Consider the following 27,857-nt stretch of genomic DNA (forward strand, 5'->3'; position numbering starts at 1 on the left):
TTCGTAAAATTCAGGGTCCTGACTTTGCTCTTCACATGACCCTTATTCCTCAGAACTGCAAACTCCACCAGTGCATGATCACTGCAGCCCAGGCTGCCTCCAATCATGGTGTCACTGGTTAGCTCACTTGCATTGATGACCAGCAGGTCCAGTATCACATCCCCTCTGGTAGGGGTGTCTATTACCTGGCTTAGGAAGTTATCCTCAGTACACTCCAGGAGTCTCCTGGGTTGCCTACAGCTCGCCATGCTACTTTTCCAGCAGATATCGGGGTGGTAGAAGTCTCCCAGCAGGGTAAGAGTCTGCAAGTGCGATGCTTCCTGTAGCTGGAGGAAGAAGGCTGTGTTAATAAGCTCCCTTTGATCAGGCGGCCTGTAGTAGACACCAACCACAAGGTTCACTTTGTTGGTCTCTGATTCTTACTCATAAGTTTTCAACCTGCTCATGGCTATTCTTCAGACAGCTCTTCACACTCTATCCATTTCTTGATGTAGAGGGCAATGTGTCTACCCCTCCTTCCTTGCCTGTCCCTTCTGAACACTGATAGCCGCACTCCAGTCATGGGATTTGTCCCACCACGTTTTAGTAAGGGCAACTAAGTCGTAGCTTTCTAGCAGCATGGTGGCTGCCAGCTCTTCCTGTTTGTTGCCCGTGCTGCGTGCATTGGTGTAGAGGCACTTCAGCTGGGCTGTTGGCCTCATTACCTTCTTAGAGGAACACCCCTTGATTCCTGTGAGGTATTTTGCTGGTGTTTCTCTATTGGCCAGATGTCCTGGGTTTGGCTGGGATAGGGTTAATTTTCACAAGTAGTTGGGTGGGTTGACCCAAACGAGCCAATGAAAAGGGCTGTTTGATACCATGTGATGTCATGCTCCATATTTAAGTGGGGGAGCTGGTCAGAGGAGGGTTTTTTGCTACTTGGGAGTGAGCTGAGCATTGAGCAGTGAGAAAATTGCACTCTGTATATTATTTTTATTAGTATTATTGTAGTTATTTTCTTCTCCCTTTGCTGTTCTGTTACACTGTCTTTATCCCAGCCCATGAGTTCTGCCTTTTTCTTCCGATTCTCCTCACCATCCCACCGGGGAGGAGGAGTGATAGAGCGACCGCGTGGTTCTTTGTTACCAGCTGGGGCTAAACTGCAACACCCTATTACCTCAGGAGTCCTTGACTCATCTCCATAAAACTTCAAGTGTGCTGCACTGTAGCCAGCACATCTTGGAGCAACAGGCTGAGGGCTCTCGCTAGTACCCTGTCCCCTCTAACCTTGGTGTGTCGTCCCATAGCTTGTCACTGGCAAGCCTGACATTATCCCCCTCCCCCTTCAAGTCTAGCTTAAAGCTCTGTCATCTGCCTAAAGCTGTTCCTGGGATCTGAAATGTCAGTGGTCAAGCAAACCTCCACAAATATTAGTATTTCTGCTATGAATTTAGGTTCTCATCTCATCAGCTTGGTACCTGTATGCCATTTTGAGAAGCTGCATACAGAATTTGAGACTATTATAGGAATGAAATATAAACAAAATCATCTTTGGTAGAACTAAAGTCTCATTTTATATGTAAATATTGAAACACAAACTCTTGGATATTCAGTGCTATATTTATATGATGGTAGGTGTCTTTTTGATTGCCATATAGTTGCTGAATAGTTATGTTTCTATTGTAGTTGTTATTGGTAACATTCAGAATATGATTACTTAAGTGTAATTCCTTCCAGACTCTTGACCTTAATTTAGTATGTCACCTACCTGAAACAAAATGTAACTGAAGTTTGCCTGCTGTGACCAGCTGAACAGATAATTGATTCAAAGAGATTATTTGAAGCTATAAATAAGATTATACTGTAAAATGGAAAAGAGAATTCTGCTTAACGGAAAATGGAGTTATGGGTTCCATACATGTTTTTGCTCATATATTACATTTTTGTACTTATTTTCTAGGTGTGAAAGCTGGCTTAAAACGAACATACTCAGCTGTTACTCAGGATCACCTAGAAGTGAGCAACATGCCACAGTGGAAACCATTGCTATATGCTGTAGCATTTCTTCACACGACTGTTCAGGTTTAAAAATGTGTTTCTTCTCTTGTGTCGCAAAACCATGTTTCATTTATTAATGCACTGTGTTATTAAATGAACAACATATTTAAATGGAAATCCCATGCTGGAAAATTAATACAAATAAAATAGAAAACAACATGCCTCTATTACTGCAGCTGTCTTAGACCTGCTCATGTTGATCTTGTACCTCCAACAGGGATGGTATTTCAAAGTAAAAAAGGACAGTCAACCAATGATCAATTAGGGTACTCTTCCATTACAGTCTTTGAGCATGGCTGTGTGATCTGTCTTTCAGCTAACTTTTTTTTACTAATATTTTAAATCATAAAAGCACATTAAAGAAATTTACAGCTTGGGTCTGAAAACCATAGTCTTAAAACTGCTGCTTTCACAATGAGAAGGGCTAAGAGGGTGAATATAAATCCTTCCTGCATTGAAACCTGTAGGAGGAAATGAAGGTGGAGGATGATTTTAAGTCTTGCCTTTCAGGAGTTCTATTAAAGAAAGTGCTTTATGGATTAACCACAACTTTTCATCATTCTATTGATAGATATTGCAGTATCCTTAGTTTATATTTGGTGCCTAGTTAATTTAACTCTGTGGCATCCATGTATTGATACATTGTGGTCCAATGGAAGCCTGTGGTATGCTTGTCTTTGGCCCATTGCTTTTTTCCTGGTGGAAATTAAGAATATTTAAATACCACATATTGCCCTAACAACTGCGTACTGCCAGCTGCATCTGTGAATGCTTCAGTCAGAAGCAGCTTTTGCTACTTGCATCTGCACCATGCAGAGACATCAGTGGTACTAATATACCTAGTCCGTAGGAGGACCAGAGACAGTGATGGTGAGTTTGGACATCCTGTCCTAAAACAGTAGCTTCATTTTTGAAATTCAAAAACTATAGTTCTAGAGTCACGGATTCACTGCACTTAATAAAGAGGACTTTGTAAAAATGATAATATTCCTGTTCTTTGTTCATATCTCTCTGATGATGATAAATGAAGAAATATTTAACTACTAGATTATTAATCAAACATTTGGCCTTGTACATGTTAAGAGAAGAATTATTTTTTTAAAATTGGTGAAATTCAAGCCCAGCTGGACTACCGCGATCTTAGCATATTTCATGTATTCTTCTGCACTTAATGTTTTCTTCACAATTGCTATCAATCAACCTTTTACCTTTACCTCTGTCTATTTTACAGGAAAGACGAAAGTTTGGTCCATTGGGCTGGAATATTCCTTATGAATTTAATCAGGCAGACTTCACAGCCAGTGTGCAATTTGTTCAGAATCATTTGGATGATATGGACATTAAACGTGGAGTGAACTGGAACTGCGTTCGCTATATGCTTGGAGAAGTACAGTATGGTGGCCGTGTAACTGATGACCTTGACAAAGCACTGCTGAATACATATGCAAGAGTGTGGTTTGGAGAGCATATGTTTAGTGAGAATTTTTGTTTCTACAAAGGTTATGTTATTCCAAAAGGGAAAACAGTTGAAGACTATCTCCAGTACATAGAGCAATTGCCAGTGATTGATACACCAGAGGTAAAATATTTCAAAGTATTAAAGGGAGATTTTGTCAGATAAATAATTTAACGAGGTGTGTTTTCCAGAGCCATGAATGTATAAGTCAAGATTAGCAGGCAGACCATTATAGTGTGTATCTTGCGTAGATGTGCTGACCAGGAGGAGGTAGATGAGGTATTCTTCAAACAATTGGAGGAAGTCTCACATTCACAGGCCCTGGTCCTTGTGGAGGACGTTAACAACCCTGATTATCTGCTGAAAGGGTGATGCAGTGGAGTTCAAGCAGTCTAGGAGATTTCTTGAGTGCATTAATTACAACTTCCTGGCACAGGTAACTGAGGAGCCAACAAGGAAAGGTGCTTAGCTGGATCTGGTACTTATAAGTGAGGAAGAACTGGTCAGGGATGTGAAATGTGGAGGCAGCCTTGACTGCGGTGACTGATGGTGGAGTTCAGGATCCTAAGAGGAGGGAGAACGGCAAAACGCAGGACCACAGCTTTGGATTTCAGGAGAGCAGACTTCAGCTTCTACAGAGGTTTCTTCCAGGCTTGCAAGAATCCCATGGGATGTGGCTCTGGAGAGAAGAGAGGTGCAGGAGAACTGGTTTATAATCGGGGATCACCTCCTGCAAGATCAAGAAATATCCATCATAACAAGTAGGAAATCAAGGGCAACAGGATGCCTAAATGGATGAACAAGAAGCTCCTAACTGAATTCAGACATAAAAAGGAATGTACAAGAGGTGCAAGCAGGGGCAGTTGACACAGCAAGAGTGTAGAGCTACTGTCCAGTCTTGCAGGGGTAGGATTAGGAAAGCCAAGGCCAAAGTGGAGTTGAATCTGTCAAGGAATGTGAAGGGCAACAAGCAAGGATTTTACAAGTACGTAAACATCAAAAAGATGACTAGGGAAAATGTAGGTCCATTGCTGAATGCAACAGGAGAAGATAGCAAATATCACTCCAGTCTTCGAGAAGGGAAGAAGAAAGATCTGGGGAACTACAGGCTGGTCAGTCTCACCTCAGTCCCTGCTGGAGAAAAATCCTCTTGCAAAGCATTTCCAAACATATGAAGGACAAACAGGTGATTGAGAGTAGTCAGCATGCATTTGTGAAGGAGAAATCATGCTTAACCAAGCTGTCAGCCTTCTACAATGACATGACCAACTTGATGGATGAGAGGAGAGCAGTGCATTTTTTTTACCTCAACTTTAGTGAGGTCTTTTGACACTACCTCCCGTAACATCTTCATAGACAAGCTGACAAAGTATGGGTTAGATAAGTATGCTGTGAGCTCATTTGAAAACTGGCTAAATAACCAGTCCCAGAGGGTTGTGGTGAGAAGCACAAAATCCAGTTGGAGACAGGTACTAGTGCTGTATGCCAGGGGTCAATACTGGGGCCAATGTGGTTTAACATCCTTGTTAGTGACCTGGATGATGGGGCAGAGTGCACCTTCAACAAGTTCACAGGAGATACAAAACCGGAAGGAGTGGCTGATAGACCAGATGGTTGTGCTGCTATCCAGAGAGATCTAGGCAGGCCAAAGAACTGGGCAGAGGGGAGTCCCATGAAGTTCGACAAAGGGAAATGCCAATTCCTGCATTGGTTGTCCTGGTGGACAGCTAGCTGACCATGAACCAGCGATGCACCCTCATGGCAAAGAGGCCAACAGCATCCTAGGCTGCAGTAGGAAGAGAGAGGTGACCCAGCAGGTTGAGGGAGGTGATCCTTCCTCTCTTCTGAGCACTGTTGAGACCATATTCGAAGTACTGTGTCTAGTTCTGGGGTCCCCAGTACAAGAAAGGTACAGGTTTACTGGATTGAGTCCAGAGCAGGGCCATGAAGATGATTAAGGGACTGGAGCATCTGTCATATCAGGAAAGGCTGAGAGAGTTGGGCCTCTGTTGGGAGGGTGTGAAGATGGAGTCAGAGTCTTTTTGATGGTACCCAATAAAAGGACAAGAAACAATGGGCATAAAGTAAATTACAGGAAATTCCATCTGACAAGAAGAAAACACTTTTTTACAGTGAAGATGCTCAAGCACTCTAAAAGGTTGCCCAGAGAGGTTGTGAAGTCTCGATCTTTGTAGACATTAAAATCGCAACTGGACCCTGTGCTGGAGAGCCTGCTTTAGCTGATCCTGCTTGAGCAAATGGTTTGGATTAGATGACCCTCAAAGGTCTATTCCAGACTAAACTATTTTGTGATTCTGTATGGGGATGAGCAGACAACTGGAGGCTTGCCAATGTGATGCCCATCTACAAGAAGGGCCAGAAGGAGGATCAGGGGAACTACAGGCCTGTCAGCCTGTCCCCTCAGTGCTGGGGAAGATTATGGAGTGGTCCATCTTGAGTGCGCTCACCAGGCATGTGAAGGACAACCAGGGGATCAGGCCCAGGCAGCATGGGTTCATGAAAGGCAGGTCCTGCTTGACCAACCTGATCTCCTGCTATGACCAAGTGACTTGCCTGGTGGATGAGGAAAAGGCTGTGGATGTTATCTACCTGGACTTTAGTAAGGCCTTTGACACTGTTCCCCACAGCATCCTCCTGGAGAAACTAGCTGCCCATGGTTTGAATGGGTGTACACTTTGCTGGATAAAGAACTGGCTGGATGGCCGAGCCCAGAGAGTGGTGGTGAATGGAGTTAAATCCAGCTGGCGGCCAGTCACAAATGGTGTTCCCCAGGGCTCAGTTTTGGGTCTGGTCTTGTTTAACATCTTTATCAATGATCTAGATGAGGGAATTGAGTGCTCCCTCAGTAAGTTTGCAGATGACACCAAGCTGGGTGGGAGTGTCGATCTGCTGGAGTGTAGGAAGTCTCTGCAGAGGGATCTTGACAGGCTGGATTGATGTGCCGAGGCTGGTGAAGGGTCTGGAGAGCAAGTCAGCAGAGGGAACTGGCGTTGTTTAGTCTGGAGGAGAGGAGGCTGAGGGGAGACCTTATCTCTCTCTACAACTACCTGAGAGGAAGTTGTAGTGAAGTGGGTGTTGGTGTCTTCTCCCAAGTCACTAGAGATAGGATGAGACGCAATGGCCTCAAGTTGCATCAGGGAGGTTTAGATTGGATATTAGGAAAAATTTCTTTACTGAAAGAGAGGTCAGACATTGTAACAGGCTGTCCAAGGAAGTGGTGGAGTCACCATCCCTGGAGGTGTTCAAACATGTGTAGATGTGGCACATCAGGACATGGTTTAGTAGGGATGGTTGTGTTTGGTTGATGGTTGGACTTGATGATCTTAGAGGTCTTTTCCAACCTTAATGATTCTATGAGCAGACGTGAACTCAGAGATAATGAAAATATAAAAGCCATATGGTCTCATTTTACAAGTTATAATTGGGAGATTATTCCATTTTTACAACAGGAAGATCTGGATGTTGCCATGAATTGGTGGGGTAGGATGCAGGGTAGCTCCTGGTTGCAACCACTTTTACAGGACGCAGTGTGTGTGTGTATACTACAGTGTCACATTAATTGGAGGACCGCAACTTTCTGCTCCCTCCAGTACAGACCCATGTGATGAAGTTAGTTTAAACTGAAACAGAAGTGGATGCTCTGGATTTCTGTCTCATTGCTATTAAATTGATAAATGCCATTGAAGGTAGGTTCTATTAAAATTAAATAGACAGGACTGAACAGAAAAAAATGGTTTTCTGTTACTGATAATGTGCTGGCTAAGAGGGCAAGAAGATTCCAAGGTCAGAAAATAAACTTTAAAAGTTTAGAATCTTTAAAGGTAGTAAAAGCAGAATGCAGGAGTATTTGTGCTGGCAACGATCCACCTTTTCCAAGTCAGGGTAAATGCAGCCATGACGATGCACCAGTGGGATCCATCTGAGCCCATGAAGTGGTTCCTATCCATGTATGAACCTTGACTCTATCAGATTCAGGTGCTACTTTCACGGATCTGCTTTGCTAAGCACTTAGGAACCTACCTCACAATGCTTCAATGGATTTTTAAAGTATTTTGATGCCTGTGAAAAATCTGTATGTATGGCTTGATGTAGATGTTTTACTTTTGACTTTTATGTAAATAGGATCAAATGCAGGAATACAAACATCTTTTTCTCTTCCACATTTTCACTGGTTAGGAAGAAAGCTGCGGCTTCTGTCATTGCAAAATCTGTCAAAATTGCTCATGGAAGCCTTTAACCTTTTAAGCTCCTGGTTGTCTTTGTTCCACAAAGGCTATTGTGCTAGTCAAAACAGTGTATCTTTGTTTCCTCCCCTTTCCATTTTTGGTTGAGAAAGAAAGACTGAATAAGTCTGATTGCCATATCCTTGCTCTTTTGATGAAATTTCAACCTCTGATCAGAATAAACACTGACTTCTGAAGAGGGCTATTGACTCGGCAATCCCTTTCAAAATTACTTTGATTTCAGAGGGGTATAGCGCTTTAGCAATTGGTTTTGAGGATTTAGCAGGCTAAAAAAACCTGAAAGACAGAATCTAACATCCCCTTTTTAATCAAAATTCCCAGAGATTTTGGATCAAAAAGAATGAGAAATTTGGCTGCTTGATTAATCTACAGGACATCCAGGACACTAGTCCACCCATTACTTTACTACTCTGGTTTCTTTGTTTGTATTCCTTCATACATCACTTGCATGCAAACATAGGACCAGCGTTGTCTCCCATGTAACGTCCCTGTCTTTGGCAATATTACACCAATTATGAAGTTAGCCCTTGGACTAGCACTACAATTTACATTCATAACAGCAGATATTTTTAATGTTTCTAACTTGGGCCACAAAATCTGCTAGAGCAAAAACAAACCAACCCTTATTGTGCAAGAGCAAAAAGCAGAAAAGATTGTCTCTTCACCTGTGTATTTCATTCCATGATAACTGAAGTGCATTGATATTTTCACTTTTTACAGCTCTAAATATTCAGGTTGAGTAAACTGCTATGAGTAAAACATGCTAAATCCTACTTGGAACCTAATTCCATGCTAGTTATTGTCACACCTTCACTCACACATGGTATTAGGTCTGTACTGTGTTCTTTGTGCTGTGGTAAGGATCAGATCCACAGCTGGTGTAAATCAGTGCAGTTTTGCTGGCTTTGACACAGATGCAGCCACTTATATCCGTTGTCTCTGAGTTTCTAGATTTTCAAACATAACAGTATCGCATATGGCCCTTTTTATTCTGTCCTCAGAGTATGTAAATATTGGTTACCAGAAGTGTCTTCTTGTAACATATCAATTCTAATGTAAAATCTGAAAACATGAAAAATGAGAAGTGGAATATTGCTTGGCTTTGGTGCTCAGTTTGAGGGCAAGCCTTCCTCATTACTGGATCAGTGGTTCAAAGTTTGTAAGAGATAGTTAACAGCTATAATTAAATGAGGGCTTGTGAAATAAGTCACAATACAATTCCTCCTGGGGAAGAGTTGCAATTGTCAATCTGACAGTCATAGACTTACTGATATTTCAGCAGAAGTTTCTGAAAAAGTTATTATCGTTCAGACAAAGGGCAACTTTGCAATAATTCCATGCTAGCTGTATCTTAAATAAAATAATCCAATTTCATAGAAGGGGAAGAAAGAAGTGGGAGACCTAAACCAAAAAATAGCTAAACCATAAAATATCCTAAATATATATCACCAGTCATAAAATCTTTATGTTCTTCGAATACGGGCAGTGTTTTATTCATTGTGCTGCATGCCTTATAAGCCAAAAAGACTGAGTAAAACAAAATGTGTTAGAAATGGTAACTGGTCTGATTATTAGAGGCATCTGCTTAAAATAGTACAACAGCAATAGATCTGTAGACACAAAGAGCTAGTGGTGAGGAGTGAGTGTCCACATACAACATGTTTCCACCAAGCTCTAGTCTGAACCAGTGGAAAGGAATCAGTTTGTACCCCCTGATAGCACTCCACAGCATGATCCAAAGCCTGCTGTGTGAAGATTATCAGCTCAGTTAAAAAAATCCCACTTATATGAATGAAAATGCTATAGTACATGCAGCCTATGTTAATGTTTTTGTGTAATTTGGGCTTGGTCCTTGGCCAGTTAAATGGGTGCACTTCCGCTGACCTATTCATAGCTATTGTTTTATAGAGCTGAGAATTTATTCTTGTTTATCCATTTTTATGGATTCTTTCATTGATATAATTTGAGAAGGAAAACTGCAAATTTTTTTCTGTTTTTCCCTTTTACTTTAAGGTATTTGGACTTCACCCTAATGCAGATATAACTTACCAGACTAACCTGGCTAATGAGACATTAAGTACAATAGTAAGCATCCAGCCCAAAGACAGCAGCACTGGAGGAGGGGAAACCCGAGAAGCAGTGGTGCAACATCTTGCTGATGAGATGCTGGAGAAGTTACCTCCAGATTATAACCCTCATGAGGTATATGCTGCTTTATAGATACAGATGTTTTATGTACGTATGTAAGTATATGTTTTATGAGTTTTACTGTGCTTCTCAAATTTACCTGGCACGTGTTTTAAAAAGCTCTTAAAATTATACGTAGTGTTTTATAACTCTGTTTTGGTTTATTATCTAAAATATTACTACATTGGAAACATTTATTTCAAATGCCATAGTCCACTGAATTAGTCACCTTAACTCAGAACAGCCATTAGAGACTTCAGAAAGTTCTTGCCCTCCTTAGTAGCTTAGAGAGGGACACTGGTGCCTCTTTCTGAAGGATCAGTGATCTTACAGTGGTTACAGCTTTCAGTTTATCTACTTCTATTATGATATCACCATTATGAATAAAGCATTTTATCACTGACCTCATGTCCCAGATTTTTTGGAGATTGAGCCACAACAGATATAATTGTTAACTTCCTCTTGCTTTTTTCATTAACAGTCTCATTAAATGGAAAAATCCAGCATAAAGCACTCTTGCATCAGTTTGTAAGTAGGATCTGGAGTCTTGCCATGTGTTTCATGAACAGTAACTGTGGAAAACCCCTCACTTCCATGACTTTCTTATTTACAATTCTGTTTTGCACTCATAGTACTTTTTTTCCCTGGTTGCAGTCCAAGCTTGTAGAGCACCCGGTATGCAGTATTGCAACTTGTTATGCTATACTTTATTTACTTGCCTGGACAGCTGTTGTGGTTTAACCCTGCAGCTGGCAACTCAGCACTGGGCAGCCGCTCGCTCACCTCCCTTCTTCCCCTCTCCAGTGGGACAGGGAGGAGAAATGGACAAAAGGTAAAACTCATGGGTTGAGATGAAGACAATTTATTAAGACAACAAAGTAAATACTAATGCTAATAATGATACTAATAATGATAATAATGAATATGCAAAACAAACTATATACAATACAATCTTCTCACCACCCGAAGACTGATTCACAATCAGTCCCTGAGCAGCGATCGTGGAACCCCAAACTTGTGGTTTTTGTGGATTTTGCAAAACTCATAAAAAAGACCAAACACCCAGAAAAGTTCAAACTCCTGGACAAAAGAGGATTCGAGGATTCAAGCCCACGAAATAGAGAAAGAGAGAGAGAGTCCTGCCCCCTGGCCAACCCCCATTCATGAACTGAGCGTGACATCTATGGTACGGAATATTTTCATTGTCCAGCTGGGCTGTCTGCCTGGCTGTGCTCCCTCCCAGCTCCTGCACACCTGCTGGTTAGCTGAATATGGGAGACTGGAGAAAGTCCTTGAATTCTTAGCAACAACTAAAACCATCAGTGTTATCAACATCCTTCTCATACTAAATCCAAAATACAGTAGCTACTGGGAAGAAAATGAACTCCATCCCAGCCAAAACCAGGACAACTTAGAACGTCCACTTAATGTTACAACCAATAATCCTGGGGCCCTGGCAATATTTCCTGTCTTCTGTTCTACTATTCATCTCAGATTTAGTATGTCTTGTATAAATAGCCTCTTCTGTGCTGTCATAGTTCAACTGAGAACTTCTTTTCTCATTCCCTTCTTGTCAAGCTGCTTACAATCTGCAACTTTTTTTTTATGAGGTTTCACAACAGCTTTCTTTATGTAGTGATTTTTTCATCCATCCCTACTTATGTCTCTCTTTTTTTGTCATCTGCTTATTGAGTAATTCCCAGTGATAGTATGTAAATATATATATATAGTATATAAATAATTTATTTGTAAAATTTGATTTGGAATGGACTCAGTTTTCTAGTTTTCACATTACTGTTTAATAGTAGATAAATATAAATAGCAAATGAAATATTATTATATTCTTATGACAATAACACTTAATTACTAATTTGATAAATTTAATTGCTAATTTACACTTTGGATCTACACCTATAATTTACACCTTGGATTGTTCTCAGTCCTTGTCCCTTATCCTTCCTATCAGAGTAAAGCTTTTTCATGGAACTAGTTTCCTCTAGCTTTATTCTGCTCCTTAGAAATTTTTTTTTCAATTTGCAATAGCAATAGAATACTGAATGCCTGTGTAGCATGTATAGTTTTGCCATATTTGTAATGTGTGCATTGAGCTAATTTTTTCAATATATTTGCTAAGCCCTCCAAAGGAGTATTTCTTCATTCCATTGGACTTTATATTGTAACCAGAGAGTATTCTTGCTCTCAGATTTTACCCCTGGGAAATTTGTGCAGTGTCTTTTAGTCTTGTAAAATTCTAACATGCTTATTTCACTTTTAAATGGTTGAAATTATTTTAATAAATACTATTTTTATCTGGCAATTTTTCTATTTAATATTAGTCTCATTCACTCTTATTCCTTCTTGGTTTATTCACTCAGGTTATCGACACAAAACATACACACAGTAGGCTGCCCCTTTTCAGTTACTTCCTCAAGTGTCTTAGCTATGGAGACAACAAGTTATGGAGCCAGGAGTTGTTGTTAAGGACAAAGAATCTGGAGGGTTTATTTTGAAATTCTACCCTGCACTCTTATCTCTATTTTACTACTGGTTTTGGGTACAATACATACTTTTACATGTGACTGTATAAAAAAATAATCACCAATTATTTTCATGCTGTTTCACTCTCAGCATCCAGTAGTAGGACAAGCTATTATCTTTTCTCATGATCTGCCATGCACGTTTTCATTTTCTTATAAGCAATCATCTTCATAATGATGCTTACAATTAGATAGTTCTTTGCTTCTGTACCACTTCTCTGACATCTTTGCTGAGATTCAGGGAAATGTCTTTTGCTTCAATTTGCTTGACGTCTGTTTTCTAATGATTCAGGTAAGAAGATCCGTGTTTGTACAGAACAAACCAACATTAATCCTATAGGATCGGCTTGCTCTCCCTCCTCCCCCTGCTTCGTTCTTACAGGGACAGTCAGAGGATGTCGTGTTGGATCTACTGTTCCCCCCTGTATTTCTTGTATATGTATTCTGAGCTCAGGATGTAGGTTTGTTTCATTCAATGAATAAGAGCAGTAAAAAGAAAAACATTCATTAGTCCTGGCAGTGCAACTTGGGTTTGCTTTAGATGAGTGTTCTACTCCACTAAGGCCATGATGTGGTAGTCTGGAAATCCAGTTAGATAGTTATTATCAATGGAGAAAAGGAACAAAAAATTCAGGAAACAAATGAAGGTAATTAAAAGCAAATGCGCTTCACGGAAAGTGGCAGGTGCCTTTGCTATCTTTGATCAGTTATTGTGTCTCCGTTTGGAAAGGGTGGAGTGAATTTGATCAGAGTTAAAACCCCAACAGACTAGGTTAGGGATAGATGGTACCAAAACCAATCATTTACTGACATTCAGAACTCTGGTCTGTACTTTCTCTTGATACATTGTGAATCCAGAGAAAATTCAGGCTGTCACACTGCCTTCATTTCTCAATTATTAGCCTGTGCAATGACTTTGGAACCAACAACTTTCAAAACAGGGCAACCATTTTTACCCCATGATACATGTTGCTTCTTTTGCTGTTGTGTTCTCGTAACGCTTCCTCTCACCAGTCAGATAACTGACTCAATGTCCACCCAAAAGATTATAGACAAAACAAGTCACCTTAGCCTGCTTTATCAGACTGCAGTTTGACACAGGTGATGGAGGAGAAAAATAAACCTTCCTCCTGACCTAAAACTGTCTTCATTTTTCTCACTCCAAAGGCAGAGGCAGAGTAAGAGTTCTGCTTTCGTTACCATTTTTGCTTCTGGGTCTAGTCTCACAGGTAACAGAGAGATTAGTGGTAAAATGATTAGGTCCAGTCAGTCCACGTGAGTGAATATGGATGCAAAAATAAATGTCAGCCTGTCACACACAGAGTTTTGTAGTGAAAGTGATCCTTGCAGCTTGAAGAGCAGCTTGCTAGGGAATAGACATGGAGACATTCCAGAGATATCGTGCTTTATTGGAGGCTGGCTTTTAACCCAAGTGGCAATTTTTTTTTTCCTTAAATATTTTGTGTAGTATTGATTTCATCTTATCCACCACTAAGTCTATGAACACATTAGCAAGTATTGCATGGGAATAGGAGTTCATCTGAGGAACCCAGGCCTGCATTAGATGTTTTATAGGGGAATTTAGTTTGGTCTAACTCTAGTCTGGGCCTGTAGGCTGAATACCTGTTAGTGGTTGGAGTACGTTAGACTCCCTGAAGCATACCTTTTGGGCTAGTTTAATTTGAAGCTAAACCAGTTTGTGTGCCTGGAGTCTACTTTTCAGTGCATTTTTTTTGCTACCAAAAAAAAAAAAAATCGGGATCTGAGCTAAAATACTAACATAGATGCTTTGTAAGGTGTCTCTGGTTTATTTACCAACCCTGTAAGATATGGTGGTCACCCAGCTCTAGAGCTTCAGCTATTTGATACATATTTCACTGCCTGCTTCCTTGTATACAACAGGGAAGTGGTCCTTGACACCAGTTGAAAAGGTATTTGACTTGGACATGCCTTGAGCTTGTCTTTCTTATTCAGGTTTCTTATTTAGACTCTCTCTCAGAATGATGGACTTCCATTTCTGCTGACAAAGGGTACAGCAAGTAGGCAAGTCTAATTGAAAAGTATAGCATTTACTGAAAATGACAGGCATTTATTCCTACAGTAACTTGATCACTGATCATTAAATGACATGACTTTGGCAAATGCTTTTCTGCTGAATGTTCTCTAAAGTATGTGGTGACAAAGGAGTTGGTGACCTGAGGACAGCTAAGAAATGTACATAGAGGAATATGACACGGTGGAGATGTGCATTGCAAAATCATTTAGAAAAAGCTATTAAGATTATGATTTTAGTTGCTTGTTTCTTAAATCACCTTGTTCTATGTTAGATGACAGCTGTTTGTGTAATGAAAAGGCGATGTTGTAAGTGGGCTTTATGGAATTATTATATTCATCTCAGAAAGGCTATTTTGGTCAGTGAGTTTTGTTTTTTCAGGTTTTTTTCTGTCAGTCGGGATCCATCTCTTTATGTCATAATAAATACAGTAGTGGAAGTAAGTCATGTGATTGCTTGATAAGAATTCTTATACAAAAAGAGTCAAACGTACCTCATAGCTGCTGTATAAAACTAATGTTAACAGCAAGATTTCCAAGAAAGGCACTGTGTTACATCTAGTAAATCTCAATGCAGATCAGGATTGATTTGTATACAAGAAGGTAGGAAGTAAGTAATTTTTTCGGTTTTCATATATGGTTATGCTTGGTGCTGCAGGTTGAGTGCTGTGAACATATCTAGGATGGATTAACAAATTTCTACATTATTACATTACTCAAAATATAATGTTTATTATTCAAAACATTACAGGTGTTTTTATAGGTACATCAAAACAATTCAGAAGAATGTTTAAATTCTGAGAATTCACTAAAATTATGCGATTATCAGTATAGTAATATTTTAGAATATTTATTTCATCTTCACTTTGTAGATTAATCAATATCAATATTTTGGAAAATAACCCCTTTTAATAGCATCTTCCATACAATTTTTCCTCAAATGGGAGAAATTCTTCCTCTAAATGATCTCCAAAAGCAACACATGCTTTGTACACTAGAAAAAAAAGTGTATTTTTTACTTAAAGGATAAAATGCATGCACTATATTCTGTATAATTACTTTCTTATTAGTGACCTGTGCTAGACTTCTAAGTATTCTGGAAAAAATAAAAATTCAAACTTTTTTATTTGCTTTTTTGGCAAGAGGGAGAATTATCATTCCCTGTGAAATTTTCAGAAAGCAGAAGCTTTCCCTGGATTTTGTATGAAAAAAGTCAAATATTTCACTGTGTAAATGATCCAAAAAGAGTTTATTGTCTCAGCTCTAGTCTTGTGATAGCTGATTTTAGTAGTTCTTTTTCTCTTTTACAGGAGAAACACATTAACTCAGTCTGTAAAATGAACTGTCACACTGCAAAGCATTAGCATAATTGGCTGGCACCTATTTCTTGGACATTCTGTCTGACAAACTCATGTGCCCTCGTGATTAAAATATGATGAATAACCTTGCTGATAGCTGTCTCCCAAGGAGAATAGCATATAAAGCTGAAAAAGAGTATTTTATTGGGCTTGGAGCTGAAACTTGAGAATTCGAAATTGTCAAAGCATTTGCTCATTTATACCAGCATTTATAACTACTCAGCTGCTATATTGTATTCCTCTTGCAGAAACTTGCTATTCAGTGTAATAATAAGATCTTTAGTAACGTTTGCTATGTGTATATAATGTATAGTATACATAATAATGTATACGATGAGATGTATCAGTATATCTGGAAAAACACAAACCAAAATCCAGTGTACTTCTGGCCTTGATGATGAAATAGCATGCGTTATACCAAATCTTGTGGATTCTACTTGGCTGCAGTAGAAATCCAGTGATATTCTGCTCTTTGAAAGAATAGACTTTCTAACTCTTTCTTCATCTTTTGTTACTAAGCTCAAAATAAGCTCTTAAATTATTTTAGCATACTGATCCTATGGGTCACCTGTTTTATGATTAGTTAATGGCCATATAGGTATGTGAATTTAGGATCTTATTTTACTGTATGAGATACTGCTTTCCAGTTTCAGAGTCTCCTTGCAGAATATCACCTACAGAGGGAAGGATTGACTATGGCAAAGATTAGGGTTCAGGCTGCTTCAGTGTGAAAGATGATGCATGTGGCTGAGCGGCAGCAAGTATAGAGAGAAGCCGCTGGCTTTCTGAAACCTGAGTCATAGTGGGGAAAAACACTTCAAAGTCTTAAAAACCAAGAATTCTGGTACTATGAGAGGTGTAGGCACCATGATTTCTGCAGGTGCCACTGAATTCCTCTCTCATGCGCTCTTGCATACTGTGATCTTTGATATACGTGGAACATACAGTGTATGTCTGAAGCATACTGTATATGCATCATATGCTAAAGTGAGACAGAGAATGCTTTTTCTGCTGTTGCTGTGGCATGTCCTTAGGTAACAGACAGTTAGTTCCATTTTGAAAATGTTCTCTGTTGAATATGAGCGAAACTGTTATCCTTAAAGTTTAAGAAGGCCAAAAGTGTCTACCTACAAAATGGTGCACATAATGGTGTAACAGAATGCTGTATATTCCTGGCAATCTTAACCTCTCTAGTAACGCATCCATGAACACCTTGTATTATGAGAGTCACGTGCTATTGGAAATAGCAGCTTTTGTATATCATTGTGCTTGTTAAGTCCAGCTCCATTTGCAGCATTATTTCAACTCAGCAGGGCAAGAAGAGGTGAAAAAGTTCACCTAGCGCAATTTGGAAATATGAAGAAGTTACCATCAAACATGCTTTTGTATAGCATATGGGTTTGGTTTTTTTTTTTTTGAGATCTAAGACCATGCAGCCTAACAAGGACAGAAGGAACTGCTGTATCCCTTCAAAAAAAGGGAACTTTCCCTGCTTAAAATGATGGAGGAGCTCCTTTTGGTAAGCTAATGAGCCAGGGTGCTAAATCTTACAGTTGGCACAGGACTGGCATGGCCATCTGTCACATAGAAGTTTCTTTTCTCAGGAATTATGCGATACAATTAAAAAACATCCTTTTGTGTTCAAAAATAATTGCATGGGAAACAGGAGATTACATTTTATAATCATTGCACTATTCTTGTTTAGGTGAAAGCCCAGCTTCAAAAGATGGGAGCTATTCAACCCATGAACATATTTCTCCGTCAAGAAATAGACCGCATGCAACATGTTATATCAAGAGTTCGAACTACGCTGACTGATCTGAAATTGGCTATCGACGGTAAGCTGCAATATTAAAAATCATACTAATTAAGATGCAATATTTATTACTAAAGGTTGCTTATACTATATAACTAAATAAATATTTCAGCTCCTTTCCTCCCTTTCTATCTCTTTCTCTTTGTTCTTTCCCTCCCCCTTTTTTTCTCTTTTCTTCTTCTGTCATATGACCACTAATTCTAGCTCTTAAAGCCTCCTGACTGCATCTCTGAGGACACTCCACCTTAATTTATTCTGTGTGCATGTACTCTAGTGTTGCAGTTCTTGTCCCACAGCATTACTACACTTCTGTGATTCTCTCCAGGATCTCTACAGAGCTCAGAGGAGCTGAATTGTGTGGTTAGGTCCACAGGTCATGTGCCAGAGTCATTTATGAAATTAAGCTGAGACATAATGATACAGAACAAGGTAGAAGTGTTGCTGCTAAGTAATTGGGAGACAGGGCACTCAGGATGCCAGGTGGTAAAGACTCTAATTTAAGGTGAGATTTGCAAGGTTTGTGAAACTGGTTATACCAAATAGGATGTCTCTAAATGGAGGCTGAAGTAAGTGGGAGCACCAGTCAAAAGAGAATGACAGGATTCTGCTTTTAGCCATCACAGGAGGTAGGCAACAGTACGCAGTAACTCTCAGAGACAGGAGTATTTGTCTGGAAGTGAGCAATGGTGAATGTAGTTAAAATAAATCAAGAGTTCAGGCGACTAGAAACAGATGGAAAATTTGATCAGAAAAGGAGTGAGGAAAAACAAGGGATGATGATGTTACCGTCTGCTTTTTGTTTTCACTTCCCATTTTGCTCATCTGCAAGAGTCGAAATATCCAGGAGGGAAAGTATACTGTGACTCAGTCAAGCTTCTCGAATTAACAGTAAATGAACATGAAACAGAAATGGTTCAGTTCTTGTGCTTAAGATCTCACTCAAGTCTGCTGTTCTACAGCAGAGAGGCAGTAAATATCTGAGATGGCAAACTGTCCCCAAAGGGAGAAGGTTGGAGTGCCTCAAAACTAATCCTTTCTCGTATAGATAACAGCAGTACTGTGATCAGTCTTACTGGCATTTTCCAATCTTTTGACAGCAAGTCTTTCATGGAGATTTTTAACTTGCGTTTTTGTTGCATAAGAATAAAAAAAGATTTTTTCCTATCATTTGTATGATTCACCAAGGCAACAATGCATGCTTCAGAAAAATCATGCCTATAATCTGAATCTAGGAAAGAGGTTTATGAATGTGCCCAAGGCTAATTAGCTTCCATATCCTGTAATAACGTGTGCAAAGATCAAGCTTGAAGAAACAATTGTCCTCTGTTTCAATACTGAGCTGAAGGTTGCCTTTTATACATGCATAGAGTCCCTTTTCAAGTAAATTAAAACAATGCTTTCCATCCAAGAAAGTATTAATCTTTCCTTGATTGTGATAGATATATTTAAAGTCTCAAAATGTACATTATTCTGCAGAGGGATGGATGAGTAACATAATTCTTTGCACTTAGTATTCAGTTCCACAGTGGGCACAGTCTTCTACCAGGTGTTTAATCAAGTTAATGCTGTAACTTTTGTGCAATCCTCTAAAACATTATAATTTTCTTAGGGACAAGCAAGTAAAATATAGTGAAAAATTGCTCGGAAAACAAAACTGGATGTATAGTTACCAATAACGATTAATGGCTTCTGGCAGATTCAGATACATCAAGTGCATGTGGTAGACCATTAAGATATGGAAAGAACATTTAGGCACTCTCTCTTGCCACAGCAAAGGGGAGAACCCAAAACTCTCTCATACTAGATTCTGCCCCAAAACTGCAATCTCAGATCATCTGATGTGCTCCTTTTCTTTACAATGAGGTAAACTGATCTGCCTGCACAAACAGGTTATGTGATTTTTGGCATCTGCCCTGGTCATGCATCTGGCTCTGGCTTCCTGAACCTGTTAAGGCCTGAGCACCAGCTTATAGCAGATCTAAATTTTCAGAAAAAATTTATTTTTAAGAATATAACGCGTCTTCATGTTGCATCATGCAGCTTTGTGAAAGGAAGTCTGAACATTTGATTCTACAGGCTGGATGTGAATGGATGGACCTTGTAATTTTTCTGTTGCTCACTAAGTTACATTTGAGGTAATATAAAGCCCTCTTCAGTGAGAGCCCACGTGCAGCTGAGCAGGAGAGATGTTGAGGGAATTAGCAGAGTCAGTTTTGTCCCTCCACCCAGAGGGCAGATTAAGCAGTGTTCAGCTTTTGGGAGAGGTGAGGATGCTCAGGATGTGTCCAACATGTTTGTTGGCAGCTGTGCCCCGCAAGCCTGCATCACCACCAATGAACTTTGCTGCCTGGAGGGATACTTTTTGGATTAAATTGTAGTAATTAGATTGTAGCCGCACTTTGTAATCTCAGTTATGTCCCAGCTATTAGTTCTGTTTTAATTACTTATTGATTGCCCAGAATTTATTTCACAGTTAGTATAATACAGAGCTTCATGTAGATCAGAAAACAACAATGACGATTGTCCTCTCAAGTGACCTAAACAGAGGCAATGTTCCAAATAGAGAAACATTTTTAGAGACAAGGAAAGAGCTGTTTTCTCATCTTTTCATCTGGGGAGAAGTAATATGTGGGGCTTGAACCAAAACTCCAGTTCCTAATAGGTTGTGAACATCAGACCTTGAGCCCCTGACAGAAGGTGACCACATTATTTGCAGGGCAGTATATGAGCTACAGAGTTGCTGTGTATGTGCCTTATGTTCCTCCTGTGGAAGCATAGATGCCTCTGGCACAGAATACTAATACTCTGGCTATTTGTTGGGGAGTGGGCACTTCAAACCCCCTCTCCATTAATGAGGATAGTGTCTTTGAATGCAGTAAAATCTAATGACCCGTTCAGTTATTCCTAGTCTCTTAGAGTTTGTTTGAGTAGAGGGGAATTGAATGTGGCCTGTCTGTGAGACTGGGGGAGGGTTCTGCTTACATCTCCATGCACTGAAGTAGGAGTGGGAAGTGTTTTGAGGGCACCCTGATGTGTGAAGAAAGTGAGAAGAGAAATTCTATTGGAGTTATCCTTCGTCCACCTTGAGTGACTTCTATGAATCTCAGCAGCGGAGCATGCTTGTAGTAGCACTGAAAGTGGATATTGAATCCTTGGCAATGGAAATAAGCACAGCTTTTAATTTGGGGTTTGGTTTTTTTTTTCTGATTTTTTTTTAACCTACTTAACGTTCTGTTCATCATGGCATTTGTCACGGAGAAGCTCTGCTAGGCTTAAGAAAACTTTCCACTGCAACTACCCCTCGTTACAAATCCAGCACATTTTCATGCATGTAATGCACACCATATATAACTTACATGCCAGGACTTGAAAAAGCGTTCACAGATTACTCTTACCCCACACTGAGAGGGCAATCAGAGCTTTTGGAATAATAGAATCAGGAGCAAGGTTATTACTAAAGGGATACGGGACTTTGCTATTTGCCCTCTTTTTACTCACAGATGTATACCATATGCATGTTCTTTAAATGATGCATAGTTAGGTTATGTGTATGAAAACTCATTAAAATTAAGACACTGGCATGTTTCAGGTGTATGTTTATGCCAGGTTGAGAAGTATGAGAAAATACAGGCGAGACTATTGAGACAGAATGTACTGGAGAGTAAAAAATTATGCATTTTTGTATGCGTTTCTAATATTTTTGCAACTTTATAGTTCAGACAAAGCTGAATAGTAACTATTAATAACAAGGCCTTCAGTAATACTGGTGCATTTCACTAGTTTCTGTACATCTCAGTCATTGATTTGCTACCTTATTAAAAACTATTTAATTTTCTGCTTTTAGCTCCTCACCATCCTTATACTGCATTGCTAACCAGTGTGTTGACCTTAGGTGTTTCCTTATTGTCATTCATATAAGAACATGTTGAAACACCCAGAACTTCATGTAGAGGTGAGGTAGCATATAGTTCTACATACATAATTGGAATCGCTTAGGCTTCCTACATCATCTACACAAGCTTGTGTTAAGTGCCTGAAAGAATGAGGTAAAGATTCACTATTTTTTTCCAACTCAGAATACCATGATCATGACAGTAGTGTTTGCATCACGTTGCTGCAAGGAATTTCTGTTCATTGTATTTAGCACCTTGCAAAAGGGATATAAATGAGCTCCAAAAGAGGTACCCAATAATTTATTCTAATCTATGTGGTGAAAAACTGAAGCTCAGCAAACTAGACTTGCCAGAGTGCACAGGAAAGGTAATTTCCCATGAAGGGATGGAGTATGGACTCATTCCCACTGGCTGGCTAAGTTCTGTTCTGACTCGTAGTGCTTTAAGACTGCTAGCTAATACAATTTTAGTTTGGCCTGCTGACGATGGTAATAGACTTTTGGACTGAAAGATCTTGGGTTCTTGCCTTACTGATTCTTACAGTGTGTGTGTGTAAGGCTTGTAGAGATCATCTGTGTATTCCACTTTTGGATGAGGGTTTTATTTGAAGATGATTAAGAGCACTCAATGAGGGCATTAATGGAATGTAACAATTGGGAATTCATTTGTGGAATGGAGGGGATGAGTGTAGTATGTCTCGTGGTGTAGTTACTCTTGGCTCAGCAGCTCTCATCCATTATTTACTTCCCATCCTGATAAGGATGCCAGAATGCCTCCTGTTGTCTTTTACAAAATGTGGCATGTTATTTCTGGACTTCTTAGTAAGTGTTATGTGTGCTTGCCACAATGTTGGCCAGGACAACTGTTTAGAAACACTTATTGCACATTTAGGACAAACTGCAGAAAACAGTTTAAATGCCTGTTTTATTACTGTAGCTTAGGGGGGTGTGCATATTACTTTTGGGGGGATGTGCATGAATTTTCATCTTCAAATTATTGCTTTAAAATTTTTATTTTCAGTGCTTTGGTGGGTGTAGCCAAGTGCATTTAGTACTGGAGCTGGTAAGTTTTCAGAACAATTTGCAAGGTGACTTTCAAATTGCCTTCTTTCTCACTTAAAGGAATTAGCTGTTCCAGAGAATCTAGGATTTGTGTGCTCTTCTATGTGAAAATTTGCATGCTACTTAAGTTTCTCAGTTCCTTTCATCTCTCTTGACTTGGAGAATTAAATCAGAGGATTCTGCACCAGGAAAGGAAGGTGGGAAACAAACAGATAACAGAACAGGGGCAAAGGTTGTGTGCAGCTGGAGAGAATACCACAGTCTACAAGTAAAAAATGGAGAGAGTGTTGTGCATTGCAGGGCTCAGCTGCCTGATTTAGTCTTCCTGTTCTGGAGACCAGGAGCAAAAGGAGGTGATAAATTTCTGAGGGCCTCAGGATTAAAACAACATGGTGAAATTAAATGAGCTTCTGAGACCTTCCTGGGAATCATCTCCAAATGCTGAAATGTCCACGTGCTGCAAGTGAAGAAAGAGGGAAATATCCAAAGAACTGCCTGAAGCAAAGAAGTTGACATCCTTCAGCACAGCAATGGTGGTCACTGAGCTAGCAGAAACATACTAAAGCCTGTAAAAAAAAAAAGATGAAGTTTTAGGCACAGGGAAACATACATTAGCTTTTATTGTTTTTTATCTAGTACTCTGTATACCTTATACCTTTGGGTGGAATGATAAGTAATGCTTTCTTTGGGGAAAGCATATCAGGTTAGCTGTTGCCATAAGACAGAAAGGGAGGAAAGCTCATGAAGTTAGAAGCAAGTTGGGATTTTCTCTTCAACATGTTCAACAAAGAAGAGGGAGTTGCAGCTTGGCAGTGGCCCCAAAGATTGACTGGTGCAATAATAAACCTGGTTGCTTGGGAGGTAAACTTGAGTGGGAATTAATGGCAGAGAAGATCAACTTCTATAGTTGCAACTGTGATAGTCAAGAATGGATCAATGCTTTCACTGAGCTTTTTCTGCTGTGTACTGTTAAGGCTAGCTTAACAGACTCATTGTCTAGCAAGTGTTGTCCTCAAGGGATAGTTTCCAATCCTATTATAATGATGTCAGCTATTGGCACGCTGTACTTGATGAGAAACTAGCTGCTTCTCATGTCATTTAAATCCTACATAATTATTCTGGTTATTCTTGAGTCACATCTGTGCCTGTGGGAAGAGAATCAGTCAGTGGTTTGAGGCTTTTTTTGGTTCATGCTGGAGTTTCAGATCCTTTCTTTGTTCCTAACTTTATCCACTCATTTAAATGAGATACATGTTTTCTAGTCCAGATACAGGCTTTCCTAAATGCGAAATTCAAAAAAGTAGATCCAAATTTTTACAAATTCCACAGTTTTCGGAATCAGCTTCTGGTGTGTATGGTAGTAAAAAGGAGCAACTCCATGAAATAATACAAGGTCCTGATGTAGTCCATTTGAAGCCTTATATCTATTCAATGCATCACCCTAAAAGCAGATCAATTTAAAAGAACAGACTATTTAATTAACAATAAAAGCTAGTTATCCTCACAACTGAATAGCTTTATTTGGCTTATTCACTACACAGCAATTGTATAGATTTAGAAGTGGTTTAGCAGTGAGATGGTGTAAATTTAGGCCAATGAAAAAGATGAGTCCTAATTTTCAAACTTTGCATACTGTGTAAATAGTATGGTTACAGTACATATTATTTTTGAAGCATGGAAATACCCTAATGTCTTAAACTGATCTCACCTTTTATCAGTCATTTTCAGATGGGCTTTATTCCATTCAAGAAAGGGAATATCATGATGTAACCCCCAAAACAACCAAGTTATAAACAGCTGGCCTGTCTGATTCATAGAACATTCTAGCCTGCCATGTTAAGTTCACAGGACATTCAGTCTCTTCATGTGGTAGCCAGTGCTCTGAGTTTCTTGGAAGTTAAATGTGAGAAGCCTAAGGTATTGTGCTACTCATTCAATTTATCAGATACAGTTTTTCGAACACCTGTATCACCTTTCTCCAGAAAGATGCTGTTATTTTTCTCATGTGTTACTAATATTATTTCTGACAATTATTTTATTTTTTTAATTATTTTTATTTTTATTTGAGTATTTTAGCTGCAGGAATGCATCCCAGAGCCCACAGATGTCATTTAGTGCTGAAATTCAAGCACTGTATGCCTACTGCCAGATATGACACCCACTCACTAGGAATATTTATGCAACTATACGGGCAAAGCCAGAACTGTGAACATACCTCATCCTCAAGAACACTCTGGCTTAGCGTTCTTAGCAGCTGCTCTGAGTCGTAACGGGCAGACATCCTAAGAGATTTCACCGTACTTCAGGGCAGAGAATGGTTGTATCTCCGTACTTGAAAAACCCCATCCTGCTCATGAGAATAGGGAGGAAAACATGGCTCTCTCACAACCTTTGTTGCAGGAGTAAGCTGGCTGCATCAGCCTGAAAACAAGGAAGAACCAGAGATGAAATAGTTCGTTCTTTCTTAGTTCAGATGGTAATGATCCTTAGGGCTCAAACAGGATGCTCTTCACTTTCTTTCTGCCCTCACTACGGTTGCTCCGAAGTTGAAACCAACATGTGTTGCATGATTTTTTCCACTTTTTCTCCCTCCAGAGGGTGAATAGAGTGTATGGTCTAATATTACATTTTTCTTGGCAAAGGGGAAATGACACAGAGTGGCTTCTTTCTTAAATGCTAGTGCTCTTTGTTATATATTAGAGAACATCTATACACAAAGAGAAGGTTTATTAATTGTGTTGTAAAAGAGTCTTAGCCATCCCAAAGCATGATTCTGAAGCTGACTACGAAGCCATTACAGAGAATATGGGATAGGCAATATTTTTTAACATTGCAGTTTTGTAAAAGTTGGTGGTTTTCTCATAGCATTTGTTGCACAAAAAGAGGTGTCTGTAAATGAGAGCAGGCCATTATCTGCTAGAAGAAAATGAAGTCTATTTGCCATTGGTATACATTAGAAAGTACCAGATTTGCATGCACTGTTACACAAGTGTTTAGAATAGCCACTGCATTCTTCTAAATTAAAAGCTGGTGTTTGGTTTCTGGATATTCTTTTCCTTCCCCTGAACTGGGAACCTGCCAGCCTTGATGGAAGGAAGGAAGGAATTTGAAATGCTTACTTGTTACAGGCCACATTTCCATACATGTGTTTGGATGGGCCACTGCAGCTCTTGTTTGAAGTCACCCAGACCACTTCTCTTTCCTTTACCTCTTCTGTGGTGAAAGCCATCTAATTCTGTTTGGTATGTCATGTAATCCTTGTGGCAATTACAGCAGTTTTGTGTATGATGATGCATTGGACATTGGTATTACATGAACATTTAATTGGAATGGGGGCTACCAGACCAGTTTCTATAATTTAGAACATTTTAGCTGGAATAGAGAAGACTTCTTGAGGCATTGCCATGTGCCACCTCTCAGCACTGTTGAGAGTACAAACTGATAAGATATAGGAACATCTGGCACGTGGAATCGTGATTGTCACTGAAAAATCATTGTCTTAGTAAATGCTGATATTTTAATGAAGGCAACAGTACTATGCATGGAATATGTGAGTACACACTGCCACTGCCAAGACAATATATAAAAAAATCTTGCCTCTAGATTGATTCTAAGTACTGCTTTCCCACTGGGAATCCTGATAATGGAAATTTACAAAGTTATCATTAGTAACAGTGAATTCCATGAATACAATCACTGTCAGTACATGCTTAGGATATAGATGAGTTACACAGTATGTCTCTATCATTGATCATGTATGTGGGAACCGTTAAAATATATTTTAAAAATTTAAATGATTGATCACATTTGAAACATAGTGTGAATATAATGAATGTAAATATTATGTGTGAGGGAGAAGGAGTTGTTTACTTTATTTCTGATCAAAATAATAAAAGAAATACATTTATCTTGTCACCTTTAACTTTGAATCAAGTCTTCTAAGTTTGAGCGAATTAACTGCAAACTGAAAAGACTTCAGTGCAACAGGTGTGCAATTAAGTCACAAGAAAAAGAGGGTTTATTAGACTCAGAATGTTATTTGGAAGTTTTAATTGCCTTTGCAAGCTAGGGGAAAGTTAATTCTGAATGTTTTACTTATCTTCCAGGAACCATAATTATGTCAGAAGAACTGCAAGATGCTTTGGATAATATGTATGATGCTAGAATTCCAAAACTATGGTTTAAGATTTCCTGGGAGTCAGCTACTTTAGGATTTTGGTTTACTGAGCTACTTGAAAGAAACCAGCAGTTCAGCAGTTGGTTGCAGGATGGCCGACCAAATCAGTTCTGGATGACAGGATTCTTTAATCCACAGGTAAGACTGACACATTGATCTTTCTAACTCCTATGTAACAGTTAAATTCGACCTTGAGAGAACTTTGAGCTGACTCAATCGTGACTATAAGAAGCGTAATCTAAATTCAATTTTACCATCAATATAGGATGAATTAACTTCAACATATATTGAAGAAATTTTTGCTAGACCAAAATAATGTTACTGCAATAATGAAAGGCATCTTGTGGTTGCTTGAATTATAGAGTGGAAATTGGGTAAATACATCTTTTCACATATCAACATTATCCTTCTTTTTCTCACACCTCTATAACAGTAATCTGTTTTTCATTCATTGTACGAAAATCCCTTCCAGTACAAAACAAGGTAAGTTTCAAAACTTTGATGTAGGAAGAAGAGATTTGGACTTGGCTCTCAATCCTTGCAAATCAGTTCCTTGAAACGGAAGGTTTGTTATTTATACCACCCCAGAATTGTGCCAGACTTGGTCTGCAGAGACATAAAAAGTACAGCCTCTCTCCTGCACCATCTAAAATAAAAACCTGGCACAAAATGAAACATAAAAAGGGGAACAGCTGAGAACAGAGTTAAAAGAAGTAAAGTATACATACCTAGAAGATGTGTAGTTTCTTTGCACAGCTATCCACCTTCATTAAAGCTTTTTATGATTCACAGATGTTTGTGGGAAGTGCGAGTTGTGGAAGTGAGTCATTGTGAGAGTATCCAGCCAACAGGTTTCTGTGAAGCCTCAGCGAAAAGCTATTTTAAAGATCTATTTTCATCTCAGTACTTGTTAGCAATGCAAAAGCTAGCTGAAACAGCTGCCTAGAATAGAGAAAGCAACAGTGGCAAATATTCTCTAGGACGACTGCTGGGAAATAGCCATCTATAATCTATCCTG

General features: G+C 39.2%; 1 protein-coding gene and 1 long non-coding RNA gene across 2 annotated transcripts in view; one reads left to right on the forward strand and one right to left on the reverse strand.

Moving 5' to 3' along the window:
• LOC104335546 (dynein axonemal heavy chain 5) overlaps window positions 1-27,857 on the forward strand; it is a 176,738-nt gene that overhangs the window by 142,638 nt on the left and 6,243 nt on the right. The window contains exons 71-75 of the mRNA XM_075416652.1: window positions 1,940-2,061; window positions 3,269-3,616; window positions 9,772-9,960; window positions 17,598-17,730; window positions 26,769-26,977. Coding sequence (XP_075272767.1) covers window positions 1,940-2,061; window positions 3,269-3,616; window positions 9,772-9,960; window positions 17,598-17,730; window positions 26,769-26,977 — 1,001 coding nt within the window. The remainder of the gene's footprint in view (window positions 1-1,939; window positions 2,062-3,268; window positions 3,617-9,771; window positions 9,961-17,597; window positions 17,731-26,768; window positions 26,978-27,857) is intronic.
• On the reverse strand, window positions 22,507-27,731 carry LOC142360875 (uncharacterized). Its single transcript, XR_012763477.1, has 3 exons — window positions 27,568-27,731; window positions 24,878-25,083; window positions 22,507-23,228 (listed from the first exon to the last, which is right to left on the reverse strand). It is a non-coding gene; the product is annotated as an uncharacterized LOC142360875 (long non-coding RNA).

The sequence above is a fragment of the Opisthocomus hoazin genome, chromosome 3 (assembly GCF_030867145.1).
Source record: "Opisthocomus hoazin isolate bOpiHoa1 chromosome 3, bOpiHoa1.hap1, whole genome shotgun sequence".
In the NCBI taxonomy this organism is placed as follows: domain Eukaryota; kingdom Metazoa; phylum Chordata; class Aves; order Opisthocomiformes; family Opisthocomidae; genus Opisthocomus; species Opisthocomus hoazin.